Here is a 23,301-nt window from a genome sequence, read left to right as displayed (position 1 = left end):
GTGTATGTGTTGATATGCAGTGGGCAATGGGCGCAATTGTCTTGGAAGACTTTGTCAGTAGCTTCCACGTTATCTTACTGACCTTAAACATCTTTTCCAAAATGCATGTTTTGTTGTAAATTTTTTTCATTTATCAAAGAAGAAAATCATTATTTGTAGGAAGAAACCAGATTTTCAGAAAGTAAAACTTATTCTTAAACTTCACTACCTTTATACTTAGGCACTCCCTATTAGAACTTCTGTGGCAAAAGATCAGAAGTAAAATACCCGGAGTTGTTATGGTCGAGCTTAGAGGATGTGTAAGATAGCTTTCCTAGTTGTAAAATTTTATTTGTTTAAAGATAGACATGTTCATATTTTTAAGGTAGCCTATTCTTCGTAAGCAACAGTTGCTCAGTTGAAAGCACTAATGAGAAAAGGTAGGTACTTGGGAATAAAAAAGAATGTTGTCGGCATATTTATCAATCTGCAGATTAGGTGCTCTAGCTGCTCTAGCAGAGGTTTTATATGCAGATAAACTGTGAGTAATAGGTAATTTATATTAAGTACGGTCAGCAGTAGTCAGACAGCTTTGCCTGTGGAGGTAGGCTGCTTCAGGCCTTCTAAAAGGCTGTGCCAACATGTGTGGATTTTTGTTCTTTTTATTATTAAAACTTGCTTGACATTCCCATTCTTTGAATAGGCTTACTATGTGTAATAATAATATGTGGGTTACCGCTGATTAAGGTTGTATTAATGACAAGTGACGCCACATGGCCTGTGATATTTCACAAAATTGTCTCTTCTGGCTACAATGTTGGAAGTAGTTTAGTGGGGCATCCAGTATGCTTCCATCAGAATGGAAAGGATAATTTTGACAGTACTAGCACAGGAGTGTGTGGCTCCTGCTCTTCTAATATACTTATTAATATTGTAGAGAGTAATAGTACATTATTTTCTTAGCTGTAAAGTTCTTACTGTATGGAATACCACATTTAAGTGATCTCTTACTGTAATTTTTAAGGGTTCTTCAGACCATAAGATGTCAAAGTAACGTTTGTGTAGACATGGAATTTTTATTTAATGCTGCATGAGAGAAGAGAGGAAACTATGGAGATGGTTAAATTTAGTCCCACAATTTATGTCCTATATCTTTTGAATCCTTGGGAAATTTCCTCCATGTTGAATGATGGTATCTGAGCCTCTCTGGAGAGGTTCTCAGGTGGGCAGCTCTCACTAACAGAGTCAGTACGATCAGAGAATTCTGCTGTTGTAGGAATAGCAATTATAATAGAAACACCTTTTTTGGTTTGTGAAGTTTTTCCTGTCTATGAATTTTTTTCACTTTTCTCAATTACAAAAATAGCTGAAAATATGCAATATTGATTACAAAGCTTTCAATTTTGCAATTGAATAACTGTAACTCTGATCGCTTCCAGTCATGTTCAATGTCAAAATATACAAATTTCTCAAAAGATTTGCTTTCATGAGCACCACACAATGAAGTGTCAAGCATCTTTTCTTTGAAAGGTAGTAGTATTGTTTCTCTGCCAGAAATTACAGCTTTTTGTGATTTTTGCTATCGACATGTGCTTTATTTCTGCTGTATCTGTCTGGGAAGGTTTAGGTAAAAGGTAATGAGCCATGAAAACCAAAAGTTAATGGGAATATATTGATGTAGGTGAAACTTTCAAAGGGAATGGAATTCCCAGTCGACGTTAGGTGACAGTAACAGGTAACGAGAAAACTTAAACGGCGTAGTCACTGCCAGATTCAGAACAGGGTCAGGAACAGCTCATTGTAATATTTGGGCTGAAAGCCAACCTGTGGCACTGAATCATAATGAATAATGTTCTGTAGATAGACAAACCACTTAAGAATGAGATCAAAGTTATTAAATGAGGTTAAATTGAGTCAGCGGCGAGGCCAGCAGAGGCAACGGTAAGTCGGCGCCGGAGCGCTAGACGGAGGCGGACGGGGAGGTTCCCGAGGCCCGGGAGCCCCGGGCAGAGCGGAGGGACCGGCCAGAGCCGGCGGCTCTCGCGAGAGAGGCTGACGTTGGGCGTTGTGGGCGTTGCCAGGGGCAACCGCGGGAGATTTGAACGGCCCCGAGGAGCGCCGGCGAAAAGGGCGTGGCGCGGCAGGCAGTTGGTGCAGGCAGGCAGTTGGTGCAGGCAGGCAGTTGGTGCAGGCAGGGCGCAGCCCCCCCGCTTCCCGGACACCTGCTGGAAATGTGACACAGCACAGAGTAAACAGTCTAGGAGGTTCCTGTGGAAGATGACTTCCTGACACAGCTGGTAGGTGAGCCAACCAGGGGAGGAGCCTTGCTAGACCTACTTTTTACAAACAGGGAAGGACTGGTGGGAGGTGTGATGGTCGGAGGCCGTCTTGGGCTTAGCGGCCGTGAGATGATAGAATTCTCAGTTCTTGGTGAGGCAAGGAAGGGGGCTAGCAAAACCACTGCTATGGACTTCCAGAGGGCAAACTTTGGCCTCTTCGAGGCACTGGTTGAGAGAGTCCCTTGGGAGATGGTCCTGAAGGGCAAAGGGGTCCAGGAGGGATGGAAATTCTTTAAGAAGGAAGTCTTAATGGCTCAGGACCAGGCTATTCCCATGTGGCACAACTTGCACCGCCAAGGAAAACGACCGGCCTGGCTAAACAGGGAGCTTTTGCTAGGAGTCAAGAAAAAAATGGAGAGTTTATCATCTCTGGAAGAAAGGGCGGGCAACTTGGGAGGAGTACAGGGATCTTGTTAGGTCATACAGAGAGGAAATTAGAAAGGCAAAAGCTCAGCTGGAGCTAAATCTGGCCACTATTGTAAGGGACAACAAAAAATGTTTTTACAAATATGTTAACAGTAAAAAGAATCCCAAGGAGAATATCTATCCTTTAATGGATACAGAAGGGAATGTTGCCACCAGAGATGAGGAAAAGGCTGAGGTACTTAATGCCTTCTTTGCCTCAGTCCTTAATAGGGAGACGAGTTATCCTCAGTGTGCTCTGCCCCCTGAGCTGGAAGGTGAGGATGAAGAGCAGAATATAGCCCCCCTTAATCCAGGAGGAAATAGTTACTATGCCATCTGGACACTCACAAATCTATGGGACCCAGTGGGATCCATCCAAGAGTACTGAGGGAACTGGCGGAGGTGCTTGCCAAGCCACTCTCCATCATCTATCAGCGATCCTGGTCAACGGAGGACGTCCCAGAGGACTGGAGGCTTGCCGATGTGATGCCCATTTACAAGAAGGGTCAGAGGGAGGATCTGGGGAACTACGGGCCTGTCAGCCTGACCTCGGTACTGGGGAAGATTATGGAACGGTTTGTCTTGAGAGCACTGGCAAGTACATGGCAAGTCCGGGACAAGCAGGGGATCGGGCCCAGTCAGCATGGCTTTACGAAAGGCAAGTCCTGCTTGACCAACCTGATCTCCTTCTGTGACCAGGTGACCCACCTATTGGATGAGGGAAAGGCTGTGGATGTTATCTACCTTGACTTCAGCAAGGCCTCTTTGACGCTGTCTCTCATGGCATACTCCTTGAGAAGCTGGTGTCTCATGGCTTGGACAAGTGTACTCTTCGCTGGGTGAAAAACTGGCTAGATGGACGAGCCCAGAGGGTTGTGGTGAACGGGGTTAAATCCAGTTGGTGGTGGGTCACAAGTGATGTTCTCCAGGGCTCGGTGTTGGGCCCTGTTCTGTTTAATATCTTTATCAATGATTTGGATGAGGGGATTGAGTGCCCCCTCGGCAAGTTTGCAGACGACACCAAGTTGGGAGGCAGGGTCGATCTGCTTGAGGGTAGGGAGGCTCTACAGAGGGATCTGGACAGGCTGGATCGATGGGCTGAGGCCAATCGTATGAAGTTCAACAAGGCCAAGCGCTGGGACCTGCACTTCGGTCACAGCAACCCCATGCAGCGCTACAGGCTTGGGGAAGAGTGGCTGGAAAGCTGCGCGGCAGAGAAAGATCTGGGCATGCTGGTTGACAGCCGGCTGAATATGAGCCAGCAGTGTGCCCAGGTGGCCAAGAAGGCCAAGGGCATCCTGGCCTGTATCAGAAATAGTGTGGCCGGCAGGAACAGCGAGGTGATTGTTCCCCTGTATTTGGCACTGGTGAGGCCGCATCTCCAGTACTGTGTTCAGTTTTGGGCCCCTCACTGCAGGAAAGACGTTGAGGTGCTGGAGCGTGTTCAGAGAAGGGCAGCCAAGTTGGTGAGGGGCCTGGAGCATAAGTCTTATGAGGAGCAGCTGAGGGAGCTGGGGCTGTTTAGTCTAGAGAAGAGGAGGCTGAGGGGAGACCTTACCGCTCCCTACAACTACCTGAAGAGGGGGGTTGTAGTGAGGTGGGTGCTGGTCTCTTCTGTCAGGTGGCTGGAGATGGGACGAGAGGAAATGGCCTCAAGTTGCAGCAAGGGAGATTTAGGTTGGATATTAGGGAAAATTTCTTTACTGAAAGGGTTGTCAGGCATTGGAACAGGCTGCCCAGGGAAGTGGTTGAGTCACCATCCTTGGAGGTATTCAAAAAGCGTGTAGACGAGGTACTCCAGAACATGGTTTAGTGGGTATGGATGATGGTTGGACTTGATGATCTTAAAGGTCTTTTCCAACCTAAATGATTCTTCTATGATTCTAAACGCAGGTCTGCTTCAATTAGAATAGGATTTGGACCTAGATCTCTTGTATTCTGTATGAGTACCTACCTGTCAATTGGATAAAGGGAGTGAGGAATACAGCCTCTTTGTGTGTTGTGAGTATGCACATGCATGAAAAATTGAAAGCAAGAAATTTTCAAAGAAACCAGTGTTCTTGTGTTTCATTGAGTCCTATTCCATAATGTACAGAAAATGTTGCATATGGAGGTAATGACTAACACCAATTTCACTGTGTTGTCTCAGTGTTCCCTTAAATGTTATTCTCATGTCCCCTAATCTAAGCTATATTTTTACAGTATTTGGAAAGGTCAGTGGGAAGCACCTTACTAACTGTGTGTCGGTGACAATTCTGTTCTTGAAATTAAACTGCCAGTCCAAAACTTAATTGATTATTTGGCAAATAGGATTGTCACTTTTTAGATGTTGATGTTTTTTCCTAAAACATCTGCTGCAGTATAATACAACTATTGGCTTTAGAAGCAATCTGTTGCAGTCAAAGTTTATTGCATGTGGTTTATGTCTAATGGGATCTCAAAACTGGTTATTACATCTTCAGAGAATAAGCTTGATTCAAAGCCACTCATCGCATCTATATGATGAACTGTTATGCATGGCTGAGAAAAATGTGTGATTTTTGTGTTTCTTTAACAATGGTATAGTTGGTCATTGTAGTGAGTATGTAGGTGTCACATGCATCTTTTAATAAAGCAGTGACTTGCGTAGATCATGAATGTCTGAATAATCATCCTTTGAAAATAACACAGAACAAGCTGTTAGGAACCATTCTTTAGACATGCTTCTTTTTTCTTTGTCCAGTTTGTACAATAAACAAAGAAATGACATGAATTGGACTTTTTTCCTTAAAAGCCAAGTAGTGAGCCAGGTTCTTTTGCAAGCTTACTTTTGTATGAAAGTAAATCTTTTTAAAGTACAAATATTACAAGAACAAATACTTGCATGAACTGGGTTGGAATTACTGAGTTGAAGCATTCAGGTTGGAAATATTTCTTCCTTCTGACTTTTAAACTCAGCCATTGATCTTTTTTTCTCTGTACTGAAGTAATAACACTGAACTAAAAAGGCAACCTGTTTAAACATGTTATCACTCTGTTCTTAATCTTTCAAGTTGAAGAATTGAGAACTAATAGGTGAAATGGGGTCTTAATTCTACCTGTGTTATGTTTACTAAGGCTGACCAATCTAAAGGAAAAAGGTGTAATCAGTCTCCAAGCTCTCTAATGAATCTTTGTATGAATTAGGCTAGTGTAGCTGATCCTTCACCATCCACAGCATAACAGGCCTGGAAAATAAAAGACTGGTCACGTGTCAATGATGCTGGTCAGTGTCAAAGTCCTAGTCCTTGTTTGAATTCAAACAATTAAGGCTCTATATGAAGGTACTCTGAATTCTTCCATGATCCGGGTGTGTTGCTCAACTGCCCAGAATCAGTGAATTGCAAAAGTGGTTTTACAGCAGAAATGGTCGAGTTTTGCATATTCGGATTGGCAGGAGGAGGGCACAAAGTCATTTAGTAATAAAAGGTATTATATGAGTTAGAAAAGTAATTTAATAATAAAAGGTGTTATATGAGTTAGAATAAAGGAGCATGTAATGAAACTTGATTTCAGGAGTGGTTTTTAAGTGCAGTTGTATGCAATGTGGAAGTTCCCAAGGGACTAGAACACCTCTACAGCACTGGAAATGCAACATCAGCCATGCAAATAGTCATGAGGACCAAAAATCAACCTGTGAAATTGAGTAGTCTAGTCTTGTACTCCAAGCTGTCTGACTTGCAAAGGCACAGCTGAGCAATTATTTCCCAAAATTGTTCATGAATAACCACCTGGACCAAAATATCAGTTTTGTTCTCTGTTTGTAAACTGTTGTGTTCACATTTGTTAATATTGTTGCAAATAGTTGCTTGCAGAAATATATGTAGAAGCAGTAATTCTCATGTTAGTATTTGTGGAAAGCAAGCACTTTTTAGATAAAACTGAAAACCTAATTCTGAGCATTAATCTAATGAATTTATCAGAAATCATATTGTGTGTCAATTAGTTGAGACAACTTGAACTTCAAGGGTCATTTTACAAGCCAGTCTACAGAAAATTTGTGATCAGGAATTTAGAAAAAACAGTATTGACCAAAAATACTCCCTGCTTGATTGTTTTCTGGCTTTGGCAGAAAGAAAGGAAATTACGAAAATTAGATTTTAATTTAAAAATGTTTCAGTGTTATGTAAGTATCTTAAATTATGTTTTGGTTTTTGTGAGTCTTGGTGACTACAAGTAATAAAACCTCAACATTGATGCCTTCTGAAAATGTATGCAGTGTCATATATTTTGGTTAAAGTTGATTTCTGTGCCTGTAGGTTGAGAACTAAATCTTTACTGAAATGGAATTCAATGGCTTGACCATATGTTTTTGCCTGAAATGACAGTAAACTTTGCAATTAGATTTTAACAAGACACTGAAGAGAGATGAATTCATGGGTGGCTGAACTTTTAGTCTGCTTATGTGTATAAGGAGAAGTTAAGACCAGTAGATACTGGTGTTTAGCTTTCCAGTTTGATTTGTCTAGTGTGGAACAACTGTTCATTAAAGTGTGTAAATCTTTCCACAGACACTGTGTAGATATCTAAGAGGAGAACTATTGCCGCCTTCTGATTCTTTACTGCAAACCATGAGAAGGGGAGAATTAAAGTTGGGTCTCCTGTATCTTGCACAAGTGCTTCTTATTCCAAAGTGATTTGTAAGACCAGGGACTCCTTTTCTTCAAGTAGTTTTCTATGTCTACATCAAATCAAACCCCCTAACACCTATATCTTTCCAGTGACTCAAATTGTATTCTTAAATGTAGTTTTGAGGAAATGTTTGCTTATTTAAACATTTTGTCCTTTGCGGGGGGATAGTTCTGCAGTTAGTGTGTCACCATATTTGATTTTGGAGTAAGTTGCTCTAGTTGTCCTTTGGAGGTGATGTTACTATGAAAGCTTGAAGGAAAAGATGACAAGTGGTAGGTGGGAGTTAAAGCAGTAAACTGTTCAGCAAGCATTTTTCAGAGAATTTCCTTTCGTATTTCATAGTGGAGACAGCAAGAGTGTAATGAGCACCAAGTGGCAGTGCTTGCTTGTGCGAGTAACCCAGGTCATCACAAGAAGTCACAAACTTCATCTGACTGTGATTTGAGCATCAGAGAAGCAGGTTACTTTTCTTTAGGGTAATTCTGTGTAGGAGGAAGAAATAAATGATTCTGTTTATGTTTGGTTTTAAGATTATTGCATCAGAACAGGAAATGGGCTCGGGATACAGCAGAAAAACATTTTAGAATGAATCAAGCAAACACTTGTAGGTGACAGCATCATCAGATGTAAACAGAAGAGCCCATGTTTCTGCAGCATGGTATGCTCGTTTGGTGCCTTGGGGTTTTGCTTGACTAGAATAGACCCAAAGCAGGATAGTGATGCCTATGTGAATTAAAATTCTTCTGTGCTGTAGTTAGAACAGGTAGGAAATTAAGGTCATACAAAAGTCAGTTTATGTGAAAAAAAGTTTGCTAGCTGTGTTAGTATGTATGGTTAGAGTTTGACTAATTCTCTGTACTAGGAAAAAAAAAAGAGTTGTGAGCAATAGATTCCACTTGTTACTCTAGAAAATCTGGCAGTTAGATGATTGAAATGTGAAGCACTGACCTTTCTGATACTGTAATGGAAAATGCAGTCACATATCTGTAAAGATCATCTAACTTCAAATACATTGAAAAAATTCGTGTTTTATTAAGTATTCCAGCTATAACTATTTGAATATTTTTCTTCCATAACAATAAAAAAGCCAAAGAAAAAGAACAGTTTATCTGTAAAGAACTTCAAACATCATTGATTTTTGTCAAGAAAAAAAATGCAGGAATTCTTGAAGACTAAAGGTGTATATAATTTACCTATCTTCCTCTGGCCAATAAATTTTTTGTGTTATTGGCTAGCTGAGTTTTGAATGTCAAGTGGGCTTTGGATCTATTTGGCTGCATTTATGCCTGAGCTAATGTGAATTGGCCTTGTGTAAGATGTAATGAGCTGAAGAAGATCAGCCAGTACTATGAAAATTGAAACACATACAGTAAGGATAATACTTAGCTTTTACAGAGCACTTTTCATCCACTGATTTTAAATTACTTTACAAGAGATCAGCTCCCTTACCCTGATTAGCTGTTCTGTTGAAACATGTATCGATAGAGTGTATGCCTGTAAAGAATTATTTTGTTACTTGTGACTCCTTGTGTTACTCTGGTGTCTTACCCTTTTAATTCTTTTGATGTTTGAAAACACACTTGCTATTAATGTTTGTTTAATTTGCAAGATGTATCAAGCTGCTGAATTGCTGAAATATTTGATAAGGAGCTGTCCTAACTTAACCATTCATGTTTTCACTTCCAAAAATTCTTCATGGTTTCGGGATAGATTAGGAGCTGTTAGCTATAGAATCAATCCTGCTGTTTGAAAACTGAAGCTATTTGTAGTTGTTTCAGTTCTGCAAGAGCTTTTCTAGAATGTCTTTATATTCTCTAGAATATCTCAGTTCTTAGCTGTTGCTTTGATTTCATAAGAAGCTGTGCTTTTCAAGTATTTCACTGCCATAAATGAGGAGAGAGTAGAGCAGGGTACATCTTCAGCCTTGTAAAAGCTGAAGCAGTCGTTTTCAAAGTGGCTAGCACCTACAGACTGATCTAAAGTTGTTTGATGGGTAGACTTCAAACCTGGTTTATTTTTTGCTTTTCATCTATTTCTAATCTGACTAAATAAAAGGAAAAACTTTTTAGTTCTTAAATGCTGAATATTTTGGTTTTGTTCTTTTCTGTTTTGTTCTTTCACCTCTGCTTGTGATGGAAGGCAATCAAACTGGAAATTCTGTTTGTTTATTTTATTGTATATTTATTTTTTTGTTTTGAAAAATGTTCATTTTCATATAGAAATGTTGTTTCTGCTTTGTCTTCAGTGGTATGAATACACAATGCTATCCCTCCAGGATGGAACGCTTCCATATTTTAAATCTCAGGTTTTCTTTTCTTATGGTTTTCAACCCTTTAGAATGGTAATGCCTGGATATGAGACTTTCTCTATATTTTTAAGACATTTAAAACTTAGTATTTAAGTCAGAAGAAAATGAATTCTCTAGCAAGATTACCGTGCAAAAGTAATTCTGAAAATAATATAGCACAATAATTTATTTAGTCATGGCACCAGCTGTGTATATTTGTCACATCTTATCACATTCTGTTTGTACATCTGCCCACAACTGATGTTTTCCAGTCTGAAGTAAAAGCAGCCATGCAGATTATGCTTGGATTTGGCGTAACTTTTTTTTTTTTGGGGGGGGGCTAAATATCGACTTTATGCAGCTCTAGAATGCGTCAATTTATTTTAAATGTGCAAGTAGAAGATACGATGGCTGTTCCCTTCAGCAACTTATTTGTGTGTGTTTATGTAAATTATATTGCTCCTTTAACTGGGTCCACGCTGGCTCCAGATTTTCATTGTTGGCTGAGGTGGATAGCTAAACATAATGAGCCTCTTATAAGACCAGAAGATTGGTTCGTTGTCCTGTCACTATGAAATTTGAGAGAGCTGTGCTTCAGAATGCTAATGTTAAATATAATCTGATATTTAGAATAATTCAGTGGAAAATACTCAATATTTGGCTGTACATTCTGCCTGGGCCTGTAAATTTACGGCATGCTCTTAGTCCTGTATTCTGAAGGAACATAGTGGGCACTGACCTATTCTGCCATGCCAAAGAATTATTAGTCTGGCAGCAAGAGTATAAAGATGATTTTATGGGAAATGATTAGACAATAGATTGTGATAGCATAGGTAAAGATTGCACTGATGTAAGAAGAAAACTGTAGGAGTCGCTCTAAATGTGACTCTTTATCTAAGTTCAATTTAATTTTTTATATTCACAGCACTTTAAATACATAGGTGGATACCTGATCCAATTTTGCATGTCTCTTAACTTGCATCTAGAAGCTTAATGAGAAACAAGAGAATATAACTTGACAGTTGCAGTGGTGCATTAGCTTTGTGTGTGTGTGTAACCTTCTCAGAGAGGAAGGTCTCTGAGAGGGGTGGACTTCTGAGATTGTGTGTCTTGTGGATCTGGACCTTTGTCTGCCTGGGACTTCTGTAAGTGGCACTAAAAACATCCTCCTGTGAGGAACACAAAGAGGCTACTTGGTTGCTTTCAGGTTACTAAAAACCCCACAAAATTCATAGGTGACTTTGAAAATAGTGCTGAAGAAAATAGGATTAAGAGAAGCAGGCATATGGTTGGACTGGGAGAAGAGGAAGCAGGCAGCAGCAGATAGTTTTGTCGGAAAAGGTTGTTGAAGTTACTTTCAGAACCATGTAAAATGCAGACCCTTCCAAAGGCAAAGTGCTTTTGCCGCTTGAATGATTTAAAGTCCTTAACTGAAAATAATACTTGTCAATGCAGAAGTGAAAGAGAGCTAAGGCAAATTTCTTTCCAAAATATAGGAGCGTTTATAGGAGGCTACAACATTCTGGGGTTTTTTTGGTGCTTTAGTAGGCTTTAAAAACTGTAAGAGTAAAGCGTTCTAATATTTGGCTTGTGTACACCATTGCTTTGGTCTGTCCAAGATCTTGCAAAACTTTATGGAGATACGCAGTATTATCATTGTTTTTACAGTTGATGAAGCAGACAGCCTTTCTGTTCTCTAGGAATTACTTTTGATTTATTGCTGGAATTACGCATTGGTGGATTATGCAAGTGAGCATTTCTGGTTCTCTCTCAATTATAGCAGTACATTTTTAGTTTTAAAAAAGGCTAAACTGGTTTCTCTTTGAACTTTTAAAAAAAAGTGTTTGTTACTTTAGTTACTACTTTTAAACACATCACATCTGTTTTTCTCTCTTCATTTTCTTTGCATTTACAGGAGTGTAATATCTTAACTTTTTGGCAGCATTGTTGATTTGTGTTATAATGAAAAAAGAATAAGATGTATTCTGACTTTTCCCCAGCCTTCAATTTTCTTTTAAAAAATAAATTTTTTTGTTTATGCTTCTGCATTTTAAATTAACTTAGGTTTTAAATATTAACTTAGATAAGAGGGCAAATTGAAATTTCTTGGTTATTTGTACAAATATGAGATGCTGAAGAATCAGTTGTCTTTACTACCAGCAGCATCGGTACCTAATATGCCTCTTCTGTTTTGGGTGTTGAAAAGGGATGTAACTTAACTTCCTGCTTTTAGAGTAAATTAGGGGAATATCAGAAGAGATGATGTAGTTATCCAAAAGCAGACAGGAAACTTGGTTTCTATAATACTTCCAGGAGGACAAAATTCCTCCATTATTTTAAGTAAGCCCTTCCTAGTTTTACTTTCATAATAGTATGCTAATGATGAGTCTAAAAGAGTTACCAGTTGACTGAAACTTGGTGAAAATAGTAAATGGGAGAATGAAGAGTAATGAAAAGTGAAAATTTTGTAAACAGGCTTTTGCTGAACAGCAAAATAGATTAAAAGAAGCTTCTGTGAAACTCTTAAAGTATTTTGAAATTAATTTTGAATTATTTTAATACTAATTTGCGGCTTTACATGTTTTACATTATTTAAAACTGACATACAACAATTTCATTCAGTTTTTCAGCTGTATTAAAAAATAATTTAAACCATGTTTTTCTCACTTGCTTGAAGGCAGTAGAGGAATATAAACAATTGACGGCTGTACCTTAATAATATTGAGATCTGTTTAAAAAAAAAAAGGCACTGAGGAAAGTAGATTAGTCTCTGTACATGCCAAGTATGACATTTTTATGTAGGTAATTGAGATTGCCTGACAAAATGTACCTTTGGAAATAGTGCTTTGTGTCATTTTGTGATGTTCCATGTGGAAATATAAGAAAATGGCTTAAGTTTTCTTAAAAAAATCATTGTTATCTATTCTTCCTTCATGTTGGACAAGAGTAGCCTTTTCCTGGTTGATGCATAAATTAAGAATAATGCTCATGTGGCTATTACTACTTACGGCAAAGTTAATGAGACAAAAGAAATTGCTTGTAAAAAGGAAAACAATATAGCCTTGGGGAATTACACCTTTTGTACTATGCATTTTGATTCATGTTCCTAAAAGGTCTTGATTATTTCCTTTCAATGTGTGGTTGTGAAAGCTTCATTGCATTATTGTAATTACATTCCTGAAGGGAGTTCAAATGTAGAAACTAATCTCTTCACTGCATCCACTGGACACTGAAAGGATGTGAACTATCTCATGAAGCTTGAGAGCTATATAGGGTTCCTGCTTTTGGGCTTTTGTTTTTAGTTCTCTGTCAGTCTTTAGAGTCGGCTCAAGACTGGCTTCTAGAGGCCCTTTCCGCACTACTGTCAGCAGTCCTGCTCCAGAAATGCCTGTCCTTGGGAGGCAAGCGTGCCACTGCTGGGGAGATCGCTGCAGAACCAAGGAGCGGCTGTCACTGTGAAGCCTTAGCTGGCAATAGTATTGACAACAAGCAAAACTTTCATTTCAGCTTTTAATTGACTGTCATAAGTAAATTCTTGGTACATAAGACTTTCCTTTATACTCCTTTTATGTGCATATTTGTCAGATTTTATTTAAATAATTTTATACACAATATTGGAATAATCTGTTACATTAATGCACAGCTTAAAACAGTTCTTATTTACACTGATCACAGAAAGACAGAGGAATGAGGACAAATACTTTACATTCACCATCTTTATCAGCATTTTAAGTATAGTTAACCAGCACACATCACACACATCCATATCCATATTTATAAGAAATGTAGCTGTTTCTAATTACACACATGGGCATGTAGATGTCTCCCTTTCAAAAAAAACCAAAACAAATTGAAATGCCATTTCCCCCAGATAACCAAAGACTTACAAAAAAAAGGCAAATGGACCTGCAGACTGCATAATTAATGGAATCAGGCATGGAAATGTGGTGGCTGTGTTTGGAGACTTTTGGTCACTGGGGCACTTTGGACAGTATTTTTACTAGTGGCAAGTTTTAAACTCCTATGAAAACTTATTCCTGAAAACTGGAATGTGATCTCTTGCTTTGGAAGTAGACCTACTGGACACTAACACATTTGGTTTAAAACTTAAGTTGCCTAACAACACAAAATTGCAGCCAAAGGATGCTCTGGATTTTTTGGTGTTTTTTTTTTTTTTTTTTTTTTAGAATATAAATTAAAAACACATGATTTCCTTTTATGAGATTAAGGCAGCAATGGAGAATATTGTGCTACAATGTTCATTAGCTGTAGATAATGTTCTATTCTCCTTTATCACATTTGTACATTTATAATCAAAGGCCAACATATTACTGAACTAGACTGACTACAAAACCTTACCATGGAGAAATAGGTCTTGTGTGATAACCTTGTTACAACAAAATTTAATTTCTTGCCTTACAATATACACTTATATTCTATGAAAATTAAAAAAAACTGGTAAAAATATTAAAATATTTCCTTTACAGAGGTACCCTTATCTAAGGTAAAGTTTAGTCACTGCTATAAAAAGGCATTAAAAATTAAGTAAAACACTGGTGTAAACCAAGTAAATGCTCACTATAAAGCTTTTAGTTGTAAGGCAAATCTTCATCAGATGTATTAGGAGTTATTTTCAGAATGTAGTATTTGGAGATTCTCCCTTTGTAACTGATGTTACCCATAGCAAACAAAAGCTAAGTCTTGCAGACACGTTCACAAAGAGGGCAACATAAATTACAAATGCAAGTCACCTGCAAGTTTGAGGTCTCTTGGCAGTGACCAAGAAACAACATGACACCTTTAAAAGAGAGCCAGCTTAAGGCTTAGTAATTTTCTTAGTTCACTGAATTTATTCTGTTCCCTTATTAAAGAAATTAAGCAACTTTTGTTTAGTATGGCAGGTAAAGAAACACCTTCAGAAAGGAGGAAAGCAAAGCACACAGGTGGCCTAATCTTGCTGTCAGTGCTTAGGCAAAAAAGGCCCACTGTTCTCAACATGAAAACTAATGGCAGTAATGGCTAACTTACATGAAGGCTGCACTGCTGGGCTGAGACTTAAGCCTCTCAGTTTCTCCCCTTATCGGCTCCCCCCCAGCCACTTGAATCTAGACACCTACATGTTCCTCTAAGGAGGACAGTTTCACTAAATACAGTCATGGTATCTGGGTTACTTATAGTCTTCTGGCTGTCTTCTGTTTCTCTGTGTGCCTCTGCTAGGCCAGTTATACAGTGACTGGAATTTGTCTAAACATATTCTGTTTTTAAATGGTGAAGGAAAACTGATCAAATTCTGTACTTAAAAGCAGCTATATTACACTGTTATGTTTTTCTGCTGGTTGAAATGTCTTTATCAGCCATCTAGTTCTCTATAGTAGTCTCTGATGGATGTAGATGCATCTAAATTCAGCCTCAGGCAGTGAACAATACTGCTGTACAAATTAATCACCAGCTGAGGATCTCGGTCCTATGTTGATTTAATTTTTATTAGGAATAATGTGCAAAAATCTGATTTTTTTTGGCCTGGGAAAAGTTTCTCTGTGCACGGCATGGATGACAAGTCTTGTCATTCCCCAGCTAAGCTTAAGCAGGCAAAACCAGGTAATTGTACATCTAATCACAGCTAAGGAACACATGCATGCCTGCTCGGCAGTCTGACTGGTCTTGACTGGTTATTAGTAAAAACTGTCCTTTGAGAATATCAATTAGAGGGGGCAAGTGCTTAGTAAAATGTTACAACAGACTGAAATGACTGAACAAAAAACTATTTTCCACAGCACAGAAACACTCAAACATAGATGTTTGAGATACAACTATTCCCTGTATATGATCCTCACTGAAACTCTGTGATCCAAGGTCATAGATGTAACAGGGCTTAACTGAAGGCTTAACTTCTGTAAATTAACTTCTAAAAATTTTTTCAGTCTGTTTTGCAGTATCCTCTACTAGTGTACCTTCTTCCTAAAGGAAGTCAGAATGTGGCTGGCTTTCTTATGTACCAGCTAATCTTAGTTTAATAAACGAAGATATATAATAATTCAGGTGTCCACGTAGCTCACAGATTCAGTCCTGTATGGTGATTTCTGGCCAGCTTTGCTTAAAATAGTCCATATGCTACTTTCAGCTTGTATATAGATACGAACCTAGTAAGGTCACTTCAAGGTCCTGTTTCTGACTTCTGTGATGTATGATAAACAGTTTAGCTTCATGCTCTAACAGCTTAACTTTCCACTGATTAGCTAGGTTGGCCCACAGTCACCAACAGGAACATGAGTATCAGTCAGAGGAAGGTAGACTGAAAAAGTTTTTTCCTTTGGAGTAGACTTTCTGGAGGTGTTTCCAGAAGATCTATCTCCGTGTATGATAGCCAAAAGACTCCAAACTTGTTCAAGGGTCTAGTCTGAAACATCATGTTGGCCTTTAAATTAAGGGGATTGAGTTCTTGTACATGAGCTGATCTGTGGACCACAAATATTCTTAGCCCTGAGAAAATAAAGTGTATTAGAAAAAACATATCTTTTACTGCTCCGAGAGGCTCAGAGTGCACATATAATTTCTGCAGGTAGATTATATACTGTCATTTGTTGAACTGTGATTACTGTCTTATGTCTGAGTCCTTCAGGCACATTTTAAAATGTTTTGACAGGGCACTGCAAATAAAACATTTGTAAGTCTCATTTCTTTTGAAATTGCTGATCTACGGTTTAAATTTGGTTCTTAGGAAAGAAATTCTTAAATGTTTGCCAATGCCTCATGAAACTTAGTGAATCAGTCCAGGATATGAATGAAAGCTATCTACTCTCATAAAAGCAAGTATCCACTAATTAATGCTGTATGAATCAGAACTGCAAAAGAGACATTAAAAGCAAAAGAACTTTCTGCATGGCATCCTACAACCTAACAGTACAAAATAAACTGAATTTGCATCAAAACAATAGCATAAGAAGTGGATGTATATACAAAATGTTTGGGCTTGACCTTTTTAAATAATAGCATTTAAATGGTATTTTGCTGAGAAGAAATGACCAATTATAGGAAACTTCCTATGGGAAAACTACATACAACATACATTGCACGTGCAGTTAGGGAACGGGTACAATCATAACAGGCAAGTATTTCTCCTACATTCTATATTTAAAATACCATGTTTGATCCTGGATTTCCTGCAAAATCCCTCACTACGGTAAGATGTCTTTCAAGTGTTGCCAGGGTGTATGCCTCAGGACATGACAGAACACAAGAAGGACTGACAAAAAAGATATGATTTAAACAGGGGCCAAACACTAAGTAGTACTAGTGCTTTTTGGACTGTTGTCCATGAAAGACCTGCTGTTTCTACCAGAAATCTAAACCTCTGGAGTTTTAGTAATGTAGCTTTAGAACAGTACCAGATATATGAAGAATTATCCTGCTGAATGATGGCAGGAGGGGTACAAAGAAAGTGGAGCATCTCTTCCCTTGGTGCTAACTAACTTTCTGTGGCTTGATGAAACAATATGGATTACTGGCAGGAAGGAAGGTGAGAAGAGAGATGCTAATGTATGACAGCTGTTTCCTTTATCAGATTAAAAAAAAGCTTTTAAGAAAATATTTTCTAGAACTGTCAAATGAGCTATTTACTTGCTTCACTGAATTCTTCCCACTGGCTTGTACCAAAAGAGCCAACATAATTAGTAAGCAGATGATACTGCATCTTGAATAAGCTTGTATCAAAAATTTTCTGCTTTTGGAATTGGGCTGCCTACTCCATCAGCATATACTTGCCATGCTATGGGGATATCTGGGAGAGCACCATTCCCCAGAGCGGGTCTGTTCCCACAATAGGTATAGCTGAGGGAAGGAGTGAGCTGCTTGGCTGAAAATTCAAGACTGAGTTAGAGGAAGACTTGCAGTTAAACCACATGGGTGATAAGGACCTGACTGGGCAATTATTTTTTTTTTAAACTATAACTGGTGGAACTGAAGGGAGATGAATATCTTAGAGGCATTTGATAATTTCCATACTGAAAATGTATTCAGGAGCTCGAAGCAGGTGCCTCAGAGGAGCTGGGTGCCAGAGCTGTGGCTTCTTATTGGACTGTCTGTACCATATCACTGAGTGGAGGAAAAGAATATAACCTGGTCTTCACAAAGGTATTTGTCATTTGAATGGATGCTAGTTTGTGTCTAATGGCATCATTTATTGTCCAAGAGGCATGAGGTAGTTGAGCATCTTATTCTGTGGAGAATTGAAGACATTGTTCTTCATCTCTGGGACGGAAGTCATGTTTTTTTGGGGGAGACTTCCTCTGGGCAACATTTCGAACTTAAAGCCTAGCTGTGCGGTCGTGCAATGTGTATTATCTTTCTTTTTCATTCAGGCTGTTCCTGGTAATGAGATTCCTGCTTTCTCTGATTTGCCTATTGTCTATAAAACCTCAGAACAAGATGGCAATAGTGCAATGGAGTCCTGAGCTACAAATACTACATTAAACCTAAGAAGTTATACAGTAATGGAAATAAAAATAATGTAGTAGGTAATTGCCTTGGGAGTTGGTATTAAAAATACAATCAAACCCTAACATGCTGGGTAAAGCTGATTTCACTCCAATGTTAACATAGCTTTGCTCCTATTTCAGAGGAGAGTGGTGATGGAATATGACTTTTCCTGCATGGGTTTTGCTACACGGGTGGTGGTGATGGGGTGTGTCAAAAGTGATGCAGATTGTTAGCATTTCCAATCATGATCAAACCAGACAATGTACAATGTGACAAGCTATTAAAGCTCCATGTTAAAGAGCCCCCAAGAATTTCAAAACTTGGAGATCATATCTGTGCTAAAAAGCTTTTGAGCCATGCCAAGCCAGTGACTGAAGCAGCTGTATTATTGAAAAGTAAGCTTTATAACAATGAAAAGATTCTCATGTAGTTTAGCAAACAATAAAAATAGGATTAACTATGAAGTTGGTGGGATGGCTTTTTTGAAGCCCTCAACATATTTTCACTGTTTGGCCTCTTGTGTAGTTACAGAACTAGAACCGCAACAATTGAAATTCCTTTATTATTGAAATATATTCAATTACAGGGTTTAAAGAGCTATCAACCATCAGCTGGGCCACAAAATATGACTTCCTTTATAATTAGAAGAAAGTATCCTTTGGCTTTAAAACCCTGTTTAAATAAAAATACATTTTGTCACAGAGACCCTTTAAGAAAAGGACAATACTTGATACATTCCGAAGTATTGATTATGTTGGAGGAAAAGGATGAATAAAGAGAGGAATTTCCCTTCCATTATTTTGAACAGAAATCGATGTTAAATGGAAAAGGCCAAAATCACTTGGGACTTTTAAACTGGGCTGTTTTAAAAAAGGAAAAAAAACCCTCAATAAAAATTGTTTTATAAATAAAAAAGCTCCATCCTTTTAAATGGCCTTTTTAAAAAGAGGAAGCACTACATACATTGAAAAGACAATTTGAGTTGAATGTGTAGAGGCAAAAAAATTCAGAGGTAAGGTCCAGAGGTTGGGCTGAATTCAGCTGAGAAGCTATTGCCTCTGAAAATTACTGTAGATCTAGTGATAAATAAGTACAAGAAATAACTCAAAGCTACCAAATCTAGTGATCACTGGGAAGATACTATAGTGATAAGTGACCACAGAATAAGAACAGCACCCAAATGTGAGTTTGTTCTATATCTTCTACCTTGCATAATACTACCAGAGAGAAGAGCTGGAATAGACTTAAGAGAGCTGAGTATGCCTGAAATATCCTTCTAAATTATTCACTGTAATCTTACTATGTTTTGGTAGGTGAATCCAGGTTAAATTATAATAACAGCATGGTCACAGCAGGAGAATAAAGCCAAAGTTTGGTATCTTGGTGCCTCTGGGTAGATTATGTAATTCTAAAAATTATCCTCTCTTCCTATGTATTTTACATTCTATATTTGGAACAACATATAACAAAAAGATGAAAGTCTGTCTATTTGAATGTAACTTTCATACTTAGCTGAAAAAGTCTGTGGAGTATGGATCATATGATAAAGCCATTTCAATAGTTGATATAAGGGAATATATTTTTCATTAAGTACAGTGTGGTATTAAACTGTATTCTGTAGTTAGTAACTGTAACAGGAATTCTGTTCCTGCTGCTCTTCAGCTTGTGTAATTAAACTGGACAGAAAATGACACGGACATATACAGCAAAGACAACCTTCTTCACCAAGAGAAGAAACTAATAACAAACCACTGAAAACGAAGCACTGAGTCTTCACTTCAGAAGGATGCAAACTCATATCCCAAAGGATAGTATGGCAGGAAAGCTAATGACATTAGTACATAGTTAAAATTGCTCTTTCCTCATAATTGAGAGATACTCTTTCCTTAGATCTAAGAACGTTCAGGTGGTGTTGGTTTAAAATAGGTCGTGGCATGAATATCTGAAGTAATTATTACTGTCAGAAAAATTTAATTCACTTCTTCACAATAAAAGAGCATTTAACTTATGTTGATTGCTTTTTTCTCTGCTCCCCCCTCCTCCACTTCTGCCAATAGTAAAACTCACAAGTTTTGGTCATGTAGGGATCTTATGGCACCAAAGGATGTAGGAAAAATTAAATGGAGTCTTTAAAGATCATTTGAAGCCAAGTAATAGAAGGGAGGCATTGAGAACAGAGAGCAGATGTCTTCCCTCAAAGAGTCAGTAGATAAGTTCTGAGCCAGCCTGGTCCAAGCATAATCGAGGGAGCTTTGAACTTGACTTTTCTGTATTCTCAGTTTAGCTTAACATATTGGCTTTTCCTTAACCTGTGGTTGTCATATTGTTAGCCAGTGTTGAAGCTGTAAGGGAACAGAAGTAGTTGTTTAATAACATTATTGATTCAAATGATGATAGTGAAAGATGTTTTAAATACAAATCTAGAGTTACAGAGAGGCTTCAAAATAACAGAGAGATTATAACTAAATTTTTGTGGATTCCAGTTTGCAGTGAGAAATGTGCTGAATATAAAAGATATTTAGTCAGCTCTCAGTTGAGTTTCAAAATTCAGAACTGCCGAACATATATGAGAAGAAAATTTTTGTACTTGTTCGGTTACAGTAGTCAATGTTCTGTTTACAAACTTAAACATCATGAACAAAGCACTAACTATGCTTTAGCAAGAACAAAGCTATTCCTAGCCTTCCACTGAAGACAGCAACACATTAATATGCCCTAGTGTTTGGCATGGTTTGAGGTGTCTTTAGGAATTTACTTCTGAGTACAATCTTTTCTCCTTTTTGCCATTATAGATTTGGGTTCAGAAGACCAGTACTGTGTGGGAATGTCTGTTTATAGCCCATTCACACAGGAACATCTGCCTCTGGAAAAATCAAGTTATTACTTACAGATGGAACATTAAATCTTCAGACAACTGTGGGCAGGAATAGGGGAAAGAGAAGGCAGGAAGAGATGCTGTGCTACTACATATTCTTGGCCACATCAAAAAAATTATGGTCATGAAACAGGGAGCCTTTTCTTCCTGTTTCCATTCTGCGTCCCATAAATCTACACTTGGATTATTTCCTTTAAAATTAAAAATTCTACTTTAAACAGTATTTTTTTAGAGTAAGCAAAAAGCAAATTTCTTTTTTTCAATACCAACATACAAACCACCACTATAAAATCTGGGTCATGTTTTGAGGTGGTGTGCATAATTCTAGTTGCTTTCAACTTTGAAGACAGAAAGTGGTCCAGCATGAATGCTGATAAGTGTAACAAGCTTCATATTTGCATCCTTTTTATCTTCTACAAAAAGGACTTTATTTCAATAAGCTCATTTTATTTGCTAAAAGGAAAGCAGTATTTGGAAACCTATAGCATATTTTTCATGGATGCTTAAGAAGTCTCCAGCAGTGTTTTCAATCAACTGTAGGCCTGTGGGGAAAGCCTATTCCACATAATTTAGCACATTATTTCATCACGGCCATTATGTCTAAGCTTTGACGCTGGCTATTTTGTTTTGCTGTTTATGATGTGTTGTGGTACATAATTGGAGTTCAGGAAACATGACTTCAAATTGCTGTGCAATAACTGAGGGAGAGGCTATGACCTGTTCAAATGCACTTGATAGTTTGGAAATACCTTCGTCTCTTGGTGAGATCTCACTGTATTCAGATACAACCTAAAATACTGGATTCAGGTGATCTGTAAAATTGTGGGCTCTTCTTAGTCAAAGAAGGAAGGTGCCAAAAGCCTTCCAACAGAGTTGATGCATATGGTACTGAGCCTCCTGCATCTGGTCATGCTGGCAGAAATAAAGAACCACAGACCTGCAAAGGTATCCACTATGACGAGATTAGTGCAAACCCATAGTTGTTGCTAAAGACAGGAAAGGGTTGGTATCAGGAGAGGAAGCGTGGTGAAAGGAGTACAAACCTTAAACTGCCTGACATTTCCTTGTGCCACGAGTTGGTGCTCATTTTCAGGTGTGATGCAGTAAGCTAGTCTCTAAACCAGATGGGAAGAAGAGGAAAAAGTCAGCCATATGAAGTGGGATTATGTGTGTAATCCCCAATCTATAATGGGGAAGTAGTATGAACTTTATTTAAAACAGTAACTTAAATCTTTAATATCACTGCATCATGTGCCTTTAACTTGGTCACTGAGAGAGCAAGCTTATTGTAAGCCCCTTGGTATTAGCCTTTAATATAAGAAGCAACAGTAGAAAGTTTATGCAAATACTAAGTTCAAGTATTTAGCAAGTGCATATGGAAAAGAACATCAGGAACAAGTTGCTATCACAGGCCTTACATCCCCTAAATTCACACTTTTCTGTTAGTGCTGTGATGGGGTTGACCACTCCCAGTGGGAGAGGAAGGAGGTACTGACTGTTTCCCAGCTCGTCTCCCTTGTCTACCCTATGCTGGGCCATTTGGAATGACGTAGATTTTGGTTTATCGTGAACTTTCAAACAACTTAAGGAGTTCCCACTAGACTAAGAGCATACCTTTCCCCATACTTTTTAAGAGCCACAAATTAGGGCATCATATCTTATGTTACTTGGATGTAATATACTAGCCTTTTGCTATATTTCTCATGGGGAAATCGGAGAGTTGCTATCTACAGGAGCTGCAAAAGACAAACCAGAACTTGCTAACACTACAAAATGAATGAGAAAATGTGGGTTTGGCCAAAGGCTTCTGCATGCCAATATCAGTAAACTTGTGCAAGTTGGCAAAAGCCTTTCGGGCCAGTACAAATTATTCTTTGACGCTTAGATGCTAATAGAAAATGGGTTTGTAAACCCCCCAGGAATGGAAGAAAACAAAGGGTTTATAGAATTGCTGGAAATGAGAACTAGAAATTGTGCACAACATTGAGATGTGAAGGTGAAGAGGTGCTCCCACTTCAGGGTGTCTTTCTGAAGTGAACATTAAATGAGGTGACTGTAATGTTTCAGAAATGAGGCATTTATGCCTTTGGGTCTGCCAGGTCTAGGCAAGGGGGTGTGCCCTATCTAGGTAAAGGGTGACATCCTATTTTCTGCTTAAGTCTCTGTGTGGTGGTGGTTCAGTGCTTTGCCTAAGAGTGTCAGTATCTTGCTACACCATTGTGTAACTCTAGCTGTAGGAAAGGAGAGCAATAGAACTAGGTATAAGTCAGAGAGTCTAGACTAGGTTATAA

The 23,301-nt window shown here is 38.4% G+C and overlaps 1 protein-coding gene across 1 annotated transcript in view; it reads right to left on the bottom strand.

Annotated features, from left to right (window-relative positions):
- Window positions 1-13,156: 13,156 nt before the first annotated feature.
- SLC6A2 (solute carrier family 6 member 2) overlaps window positions 13,157-23,301 on the bottom strand; it is a 79,175-nt gene continuing 69,030 nt past the window's right edge. Inside the window, exons 13-14 of the mRNA XM_069793691.1 lie at window positions 22,054-22,125; window positions 13,157-20,477 (exon numbers count right to left, since the gene is read on the bottom strand). Coding sequence (XP_069649792.1) covers window positions 20,454-20,477; window positions 22,054-22,125 — 96 coding nt within the window. The 3' untranslated portion in view covers window positions 13,157-20,453. The remainder of the gene's footprint in view (window positions 20,478-22,053; window positions 22,126-23,301) is intronic.

Source organism: Haliaeetus albicilla, chromosome 10, assembly GCF_947461875.1.
Source record: "Haliaeetus albicilla chromosome 10, bHalAlb1.1, whole genome shotgun sequence".
In the NCBI taxonomy this organism is placed as follows: Eukaryota; Metazoa; Chordata; class Aves; order Accipitriformes; family Accipitridae; genus Haliaeetus; species Haliaeetus albicilla.
Note: the sequence above shows the minus strand (reverse complement) of the source record. Positions and strands in the feature narration are given on the sequence as shown.